Source organism: Mytilus californianus, unplaced genomic scaffold (genome assembly GCF_021869535.1).
Source record: "Mytilus californianus isolate M0D057914Y unplaced genomic scaffold, xbMytCali1.0.p SCAF_8, whole genome shotgun sequence".
NCBI classification, from domain to species: domain Eukaryota; kingdom Metazoa; phylum Mollusca; class Bivalvia; order Mytilida; family Mytilidae; genus Mytilus; species Mytilus californianus.
In genome coordinates, this window is record NW_026262734.1 from 21,740,205 (window position 1) to 21,749,938 (window position 9,734).

At 31.4% G+C, this 9,734-nt stretch overlaps 1 protein-coding gene across 1 annotated transcript; it reads right to left on the bottom strand.

The window, feature by feature from the left end:
• Positions 1–599: 599 nt before the first annotated feature.
• LOC127711945 (serine-enriched protein-like) lies at positions 600–9,271 on the bottom strand. The gene is made up of 5 exons (XM_052218102.1): positions 9,247–9,271; positions 8,436–8,622; positions 7,840–8,090; positions 7,308–7,465; positions 600–762 (listed from the first exon to the last, which is right to left on the bottom strand). The coding sequence occupies exons 1-5, from the start codon at positions 9,269–9,271 to the stop codon at positions 625–627; spliced, it is 759 nt and encodes a 252-aa protein (XP_052074062.1). The 3' UTR covers positions 600–624.
• Positions 9,272–9,734: the final 463 nt, after the last annotated feature.

Genomic DNA, 9,734 nt, shown 5'->3' on the forward strand with positions numbered 1-9,734 from the left:
AAAGTCTCAGAAACAATTAAAAACCTATAGATAAAAAAATACAGAACAAGCCAGAAAACCGGGGATGAATTCTGGTTAATGTATAAAATAATAAACGAAACAAATTATCACAGGCAGCAACAAACGACAACCATTGCATATCAGGCTCCTGACTTGGGACAAGCACATACAGACAGCAACAAACGACAACCATTGAACATCAGGCTCCTGACTTGGGACAAGCACATACAGACAGCAACAAACGACAACCATTGAATATCAGGCTCCTGACTTGGGACAAGCCCATACAGACAGCAACAAACGACAACCATTGAATATCAGGCTCCTGACTTGGGACAAGCACATACAGACAGCAACAAACGACAACCATTGAATATCAGGCTCCTGACTTGGGACAAGCACATGAAGAATGTGTGGGAGTGTAACAGCAAACATAATAACAAAATAATGCGTATAATAAGTACAATAATACTTCTTGTTAATCTGTTTTATTTATTTTACATATTTAGCACTTTATAATTTGAATATGCAATTTAAATAAAATGGGATATGCATCCGTATGTACAAATTGTATAATTATTTACAATTGAAGAAATATAAGTATATATTATTATGTAGTACAATCTATAACACAGTTCTCATTAGGAATCCGTTGGTAGTTTTACTATTCCGTCTGTTATCAGTGAGGTCCAGTGTGCTGCATGACCGGGAACGTGGTGTGTAATATAGCAATTCTGGCTGGTTAAATGATATTTCCTGAATCTGTAAATATAATAAGTGTGTATATAAGAAAAAATATAGTTATGTTAGAGTGACAAGTTGTTTTTGGTTACATTGCAAATTAAAAACTGGAAAGGTCAAATAGAAAATTACGGAATACACATTTTTAAGAAAATGACTTCACACTTGTCAATTGATAAACAAAATAAGCCAAAATATTGTATTAATGATAATTAAGATTGGTATTGAGATAGTGTCAACAAAATCTATAGCATTGATACACTTATTAAATGTCTTTGATCTCGCATGGAATTCATAGAAACATATAGGATATACATATTGTTTTGAAAATACTCAAAATCTGCCAGTATACTGACTAATTTAAAACATTGATTATATTTTGATAAAGCAGAACACATTATCAATTTACCTCTTTGAGAAGTTGATTGGTCAGTTTACTGGTAGAGTACTCATTAGCTGACGCAATTAAATCGTGCACAAGATCAGGTCGGATACAACTAACAGCAAATTCCCAGCATGCATTCTTTAAGCATTCCAATTCGAAATTCTCAGCAGCATTCAGCAGTCCTACAAAAACAAACATGTAAATGAATACAAGGATCCAAAAGTAAAACTGTGACATTAATAGATCGAAACTGTGTGACGAAAAAAAAATGTTCGAAAAGGAAACATTTTTTTGAATATCTCAGATAGTGCTCTCAATTATACGTAATTCTGTTGATACTTTCTACATTGTGATTCGGACAAACCCTTTCTTTCGATTTTAGAAAACGTTTCCAAATTTGCAAACATTTTGTCTATTTCATACCATATTGATTAAAATTAACTATGCATATGGTAGTATTTGTTTATGCTGAAAATATTCCTAGGCAACACAGTTACGGCAATGTTAAACAAAACGAATTAACTTTATCAAATAATATTGTGAAGACAGTTCTTACCTACTACAGTAAATACATCGACCGAGACTACACCGCAGTGAATGTAACGTAGCAACCTCTCAAATACACTAACTTCATATTCTTCTACAGAAATGGTTAACTTTGTTGGTAAGGATTTTAATGTTTTGTGTGACGGTTTGGAGATAAGTAGTTTGCGTATTTGTTTCAATTTCTTCATGAATCCTATTTTCTTCTGTGAATCTTGGATTTTTATTTCCTTTTCTTTTGCAAGAATCATCAAGTAGAATATCCTGCAATAAACAATAAAAACAATTGTCATAAAAGACAACAAGAGAACATAATGATAAACTATCGTAACACAGACAACACCATAAGCAAAAGAAAGAGAGAGAGAGAGAGTACATATTGATGCGGGAAAAAAACATTACAAAGTAGGCTAAAGATTGAGCAACAAGAAACTCACTTAGAACAAGAGATGAAATAATGTGTTTCTCTTATATTGTCATGAAAATATCTGTAATGTTGGCCACTGGTAAAATTTAATTATAGATGATAATTAGATTACACTAAATTTTGACTATTTGACGAAGTTGACTGAAGGATGAACATTTATAAGAGAAATATGTATCTATATTTGTCATAAGCCGATCTTGAATTAAACTGTTTAAATACGTATAAAAAATATAATATACACAATACAAATTATTTACTTCATAATAGCATCAAGTTGTGGTATGATTGCCAATGAGACGACTATCCATCAAATGAAGTAGATGTAAGCAATTATAGGCAACCGTACGGCCTTCAAAAATGAGAAAATAAAACCATACCGTATGGTCGGCTATAAAAGGCCCCGACATGAAAAATATGAATCAATTCAATTGAAAAAACTAACGGCCTAAATCATAACAAGACAATTTACGAAAAACAAATATGACAGACATGAACCAACGACAAACACTGAACTACAGACTCCTGATTTGGGACAGGCACATAAAGAATGTGGCGGGGTTAAACATAATTGTGAGCGCTCAACCCTTCCCCTAACCTGGGACAGTGGTATAACAGTACAACATAAGAACAAACTATAAAAATAAGTTGAAAAAGGCTTAACTCATCAGATGGATACAAATAGAAATACATCTAACAAAAACACAGAGTGGACGTGGACGGGTACTTATACATCCCCACAACAAAAAAGACACTACAGATCTGAAAGTACTCGCAGTTAATGACAGATAGTTCAAAGCCAATAACAACTAATAAAAAAAATCATGTATCTAAGACTAAATTATCAATCAGTACACATCCAACATCCAATGGATTTAGTGTAAAGACGTCATTAACAGTCAGAGAAAAACATGACCTTGTACAATGCAAAATTATAAGTATCGACAGAATGTAATACCGTGAAAGTAAATATGTGTAATATTTAGTATGGTTTTAATTTACTGATCAAAATCAATATTTATACCAATAAAAACAATATTCAATGATTTGATTACAGTGTTGAATAGGTAACCTTTTAGAATAAATCTATATAAAGGATTGATAAGTTTACCCGGATCGTATCTAAATTTCCGGGCTCGGTTTACAACATCACCGTAAAATTTAGGATGTGCTATACCGTTTGAAATAAGTTTTCTACAGGTACAGCCAAACTTGCAGACCAAATCTTTGTATCTATGGAAGAGTTTAGTGAAGGTTTTAAGTAATTTGTGGTAACAAAATCTCTGACTTAATACTTTACTAGTAATACATAGATTACGCTCATGAAATCCAAAAACGTCACTACAGATACGAGCATAGCAAACGAGTTGTGATATATAAACACCGTAAGACGGTGCCAAAGGAACATCACCGTCCAAAAAGGGAAAATTAACAATATGGAAAGAAAAATCATCCCTTTTGTCGTAAATTTTTGTGTAGAGTTTCTAGTGTAATACTGAAATATCTCAATCTAGGAAAGGACAGCTATTGCTGTTATTATTTGATTTATTTAAAGTAAGTTCCTTTGGGTAAATTTCAGCAGTATATTTAGAGAATTCTTGATTATTCAACGAAAAAATATCATCAAGATAAGGGTATGTGTTGTTGAATTAATCAATTAAATGGAATTTAGACGGTTCTTTACTGAGTTTTGCCATAAACTGTGATTCATAACAGTAAAGGAACAAGTCTGCTATTAAAGGGGCAAAATTGGTGCCCCATATGAATACCTACAACCTGTCGATAAACTTTATTGCCGAAACGTACATAAATGTTGTTAAGGAAAAAATTTAGTGCTTTAATCATCTCATCACACCTCCAGTAATAAGTATATCTAGCATATTTACCTTTCTCATTAGAGAAAAAGGCTTTTAAATTATATGAATTGCAGCAAATAAATTTGCGACTAGATTTATCATACGACCATTTAATTAGATAGGAAAACTTTTGTTTAATAAGATTGTGTGGAAGTGTAGTATAAAGAGGGAAAAAGTCAAAACTGTCAATCGAATCAAAAGGACCACCAAAAACACGTAATTTATCTAAAACATCCAAAGAATTTTTTACACTCCAAAAATGGTTAATTCCACTGTTTTCATATGTTTTTTTTTACAAAATATAAAGATACTTATTTTACATTTAAACCATCGTATCAGTTTGTCACAAATGATGGAAAATATCAAAACATGTATACATAGTCATAAAAGGTTTTATTAGGACGGAAATGTTGAACGAGTATCAATAATGGAAAAGGAAAAAAACTGTAACAACATAACATAACAACATTGGTATACTGAATGACAAGACACTGTAACAACATAACAACATTGGTATACTGAATGACAAGACACTGTAACAACATAACAACATTGGTATACTGAATGACAAGACACTGTAACAACATAACAACATTGGTATACTGAATGACAAGACACTGTAACAACATAACAACATTGGTATACTGAATGACAAGACACTGTAACAACATAACAACATTGGTATACTGAATGACAAGACACTGTAACAACATAACAACATTGGTATACTGAATGACAAGACAATATATTTTTTATGTTTCACCTCATAAAACATTTTACGTCAAAAAGATGCTAGGGAGGCAGTCGAAAATTGTAAATGGAGGAACGACAAACAGAACATTACCAAAAGAATTAAAAACGAAAAAAAGTCCCAGAAATAATAATAAAAAAACTATAGATAGATAAACACAGAACAAGCCAGATAACCGTGTATGGTCTCATGTGTTCTGGACGAGTCGGCAGTCTTATCATGTGTTCTGGACGAGTCAGCAGTCTAATGAATATATGTTGTATGTTTTAACTGTTAAAAGAACGAGTTAAATAGACAAATTGTCCTTTTCAAAGAAAACAACCGAAAAGGTATATCCTTACTGTGCACTTATCAATCATGAAATTAATAAAAAAAAAAAAAGTAACTGTATTACTGTGCATTTTGGAATAAACATGCAAGACAAATGCATTAAAAGTGCAGTACTATGATTTTTATAGAAATGGAAATTTTTGCTGCATATTGATAAAAAAAAACGATGATGATGCTGATGATAAATGGGTGTTTTAGTCCAGTGACAAATATATCAGACATATAATAACAACGAGAACATGTTAAAATGAGATTAATATAAAACCTTCTTTGTGCAAGACCGACATACTGGGCCGAATTATTAACGTGCTTATTTTCGAAGAAAGACATTTCATCCTTTTCAGACAGATTAAGTATTCTGATAAAATTCAAAAGAAAGTTAATCGCAAGAATAAATATCAATTGAAAGTTTCAACTATTTGATAAAATATTAAGAAGATTTGGTATGATTGCCAATGAGACAGCCATCCACAAAAATTACCCAATGGCGAGGATGTAAAGAACAAAAGGATATGAATGATTTTCGACAATGAGCTAAACCCATACCATAAACTAAGCTATACAAGACACCAACATGACAAAATTTGAAACAATTCAAACGAGAAAACTAACGACCTGATTTATGCTACAACAACAAACGGAAAATAGATACTAAAACAGCAATCAACAACAATTCATTATATTGCACATAGACGTAAGGACTCTTCCATTGATTCGAGGTTCGACTCCATAACTTGGACAAGCTGTAAGGCATGGTTCGTCCTTAAATTCAACAAAATAAGAAGATGTGGTGTGCTTGCAAATGAGACAACTATCCACCAGAGATTGATTGATTGTTGATTGTGCTTAACATTCAGTGGCTTATATGTCATGCATTTTCAAGAAGATCCATCAAGAAACAAATGACATTGATGTAAAATATGTCACTTCGTTAAATATATAAAAAAATACGCATAGCAGATACTCTCTTCTTCCTGTCTGCTCGACAGCCTTCATACTTTAAGCCTATTATCGTCAAAGCCAAATTAAGACTACTGAAATTAAAAAGATGCTAGGGAGGCAGTCGAAAATTGTAAATGGAAAAACGACAAACAGCGCCATAAGACCAAAAGAATTAAAAACGAAAAAAAGTCTCAGAAACAATTAAAAACCTATAGATAAAAAAATACAGAACAAGCCAGAAAACCGGGGATGAATTCTGGTTAATGTATAAAATAATAAACGAAACAAATTATCACAGGCAGCAACAAACAACAACCATTGCATATCAGGCTCCTGACTTGGGACAAGCACATACAGACAGCAACAAACGACAACCATTGAACATCAGGCTCCTGACTTGGGACAAGCACATACAGACAGCAACAAACGACAACCATTGAATATCAGGCTCCTGACTTGGGACAAGCCCATACAGACAGCAACAAACGACAACCATTGAATATCAGGCTCCTGACTTGGGACAAGCACATACAGACAGCAACAAACGACAACCATTGAATATCAGGCTCCTGACTTGGGACAAGCACATGAAGAATGTCTGGGAGTGTAACAGCAAACATAATAACAAAATAATGCGTATAATAAGTACAATAATACTACTGGTTAATCTGTTTTATTTATTTTACATATTTAGCACTTTATAATTTGAATATGCAATTTAAATAAAATGGGATATGCATCCGTATGTACAAATTGTATAATTATTTACAATTGAAGAAATATAAGTATATATTATTATGTAGTACAATCTATAACACAGTTCTCATTAGGAATCCGTTGGTAGTTTTACTATTCCGTCTGTTATCAGTGAGGTCCAGTGTGCTGCATGACCGGGAACGTGGTGTGTAATATAGCAATTCTGGCTGGTTAAATGATATTTCCTGAATCTGTAAATATAATAAGTGTGTATATAAGAAAAAATATAGTTATGTTAGAGTGACAAGTTGTTTTTGGTTACATTGCAAATTAAAAACTGGAAAGGTCAAATAGAAAATTACGGAATACACATTTTTAAGAAAATGACTTCACACTTGTCAATTGATAAACAAAATAAGCCAAAATATTGTATTAATGATAATTAAGATTGGTATTGAGATAGTGTCAACAAAATCTATAGCATTGATACACTTATTAAATGTCTTTGATCTCGCATGGAATTCATAGAAACATATAGGATATACATATTGTTTTGAAAATACTCAAAATCTGCCAGTATACTGACTAATTTAAAACATTGATTATATTTTGATAAAGCAGAACACATTATCAATTTACCTCTTTGAGAAGTTGATTGGTCAGTTTACTGGTAGAGTACTCATTAGCTGAAGCAATTAAATCGTGCACAAGATCAGGTCGGATACAACTAACAGCAAATTCCCAGCATGCATTCTTTAAGCATTCCAATTCGAAATTCTCAGCAGCATTCAGCAGTCCTACAAAAACAAACATGTAAATGAATACAAGGATCCAAAAGTAAAACTGTGACATTAATAGATCGAAACTGTGTGACGAAAAAAAAATGTTCGAAAAGGAAACATTTTTTTGAATATCTCAGATAGTGCTCTCAATTATACGTAATTCTGTTGATACTTTCTACATTGTGATTCGGACAAACCCTTTCTTTCGATTTTAGAAAACGTTTCCAAATTTGCAAACATTTTGTCTATTTCATACCATATTGATTAAAATTAACTATGCATATGGTAGTATTTGTTTATGCTGAAAATATTCCTAGGCAACACAGTTACGGCAATGTTAAACAAAACGAATTAACTTTATCAAATAATATTGTGAAGACAGTTCTTACCTACTACAGTAAATACATCGACCGAGACTACACCGCAGTGAATGTAACGTAGCAACCTCTCAAATACACTAACTTCATATTCTTCTACAGAAATGGTTAACTTTGTTGGTAAGGATTTTAATGTTTTGTGTGACGGTTTGGAGATAAGCAGTTTGCGTATTTGTTTCAATTTCTTCATGAATCCTATTTTCTTCTGTGAATCTTGGATTTTTATTTCCTTTTCTTTTGCAAGAATCATCAAGTAGAATATCCTGCAATAAACAATAAAAACAATTGTCATAAAAGACAACAAGAGAACATAATGATAAACTATCGTAACACAGACAACACCATAAGCAAAAGAAAGAGAGAGAGAGAGAGTACATATTGATGCGGGAAAAAAACATTACAAAGTAGGCTAAAGATTGAGCAACAAGAAACTCACTTAGAACAAGAGATGAAATAATGTGTTTCTCTTATATTGTCATGAAAATATCTGTAATGTTGGCCACTGGTAAAATTTAATTATAGATGATAATTAGATTACACTAAATTTTGACTATTTGACGAAGTTGACTGAAGGATGAACATTTATAAGATACAAATAACTTTTTTACCTGCTACGGGAAGCTAATATCGCCCTCAGTCCGTGAACGGGATACTGTTCTTGACCAACAAGAAATGTAACATCACACAGATCAGGAACGGACAGAATATATTTTAGATCTTCACACAAGGCATGCTTATCCTTCAAAACCATCAACTTAGATTCTTCTTCGTTAGTACAGGAAGTATAAAAGTCATCTAAAACATAAGATATGTAAACGTTAATTAGACGTTTTCAATAATTTCAATATTTTCAATTAATAAGTTCAAGTCATGACAATGCTTGCAACAAAATATTTTCAGGCATTGTTCGAATAAAAATTGTATTATGAATTAAATGAATGTGTCTGCTGGTAAAAACGAAAGTTGATATTACGTTTTTTTTTATGATTTTGCATTATTAAACCATGATTTAATAAAGTATGAATATATGATGTGTTTTTTTCTAATTGTACATCTTGAAACTGTATGATTTTAATAAGAATAGGGAATGTTGAGCTCATTTAACTTATTCAACTGTTAATATATTAAAATAACAATTTTATGCGAATACAACAGATATGCATATTATAATATTTTGTAAAACACTTTTTTTGAATTGAACAATGCCGACTTTTTTCATTCTGATATATATATAAACTGTTAAACTTTATGAAAAATGAAATAAAACATTTTTTTCTTTGCTTTAAGCTGTATTGATTCTTATTTTTAGAAAGTTTTGACTGCAGTAATATTTGAATAAATAGATATGACAAAATTTCAATTAAAAGTCTATTAGAGATTCTTTTTTAAAGATCGCATTTTTGAATATAATTTACTTACCTTGGAATGCATGATTGTAAGACATGTTTGTAATATTTATGGATTTTCTATCTTTAGGACTGAGTATGAAGACAGTTTATGAATTCATTAAAATTGGTTGCATACTTATAATAAAAAAAAATGTTTATGTAATTAAGTAAATCTTTTAAAGAGTAGAGATTATTAAGTAAATCTTATAACGAGTAGAGATTAAGTATGTACTCTGTTATAAAAATATAAAATCGACAGTACTCAGCTTGGTGTTGTAACAACAATATTTCGAACTGATTAATTCTGTAATGATCCTTTCACAAGACAAATTCTTTACCAAACCTCATTTAAGGATAATTTGTATTGTCTGTACTGAACAAAAAATGAGCTGCGTGAGATAAAAATCGATCTTATGCAAATAAATATTAATACAACCGTTAACTTATTTCGGCATGACAAAAATCTTGATACAAAGTCTGTAGCCGTTTTAAAAATGAGTTGATATAAGAACCCTACAA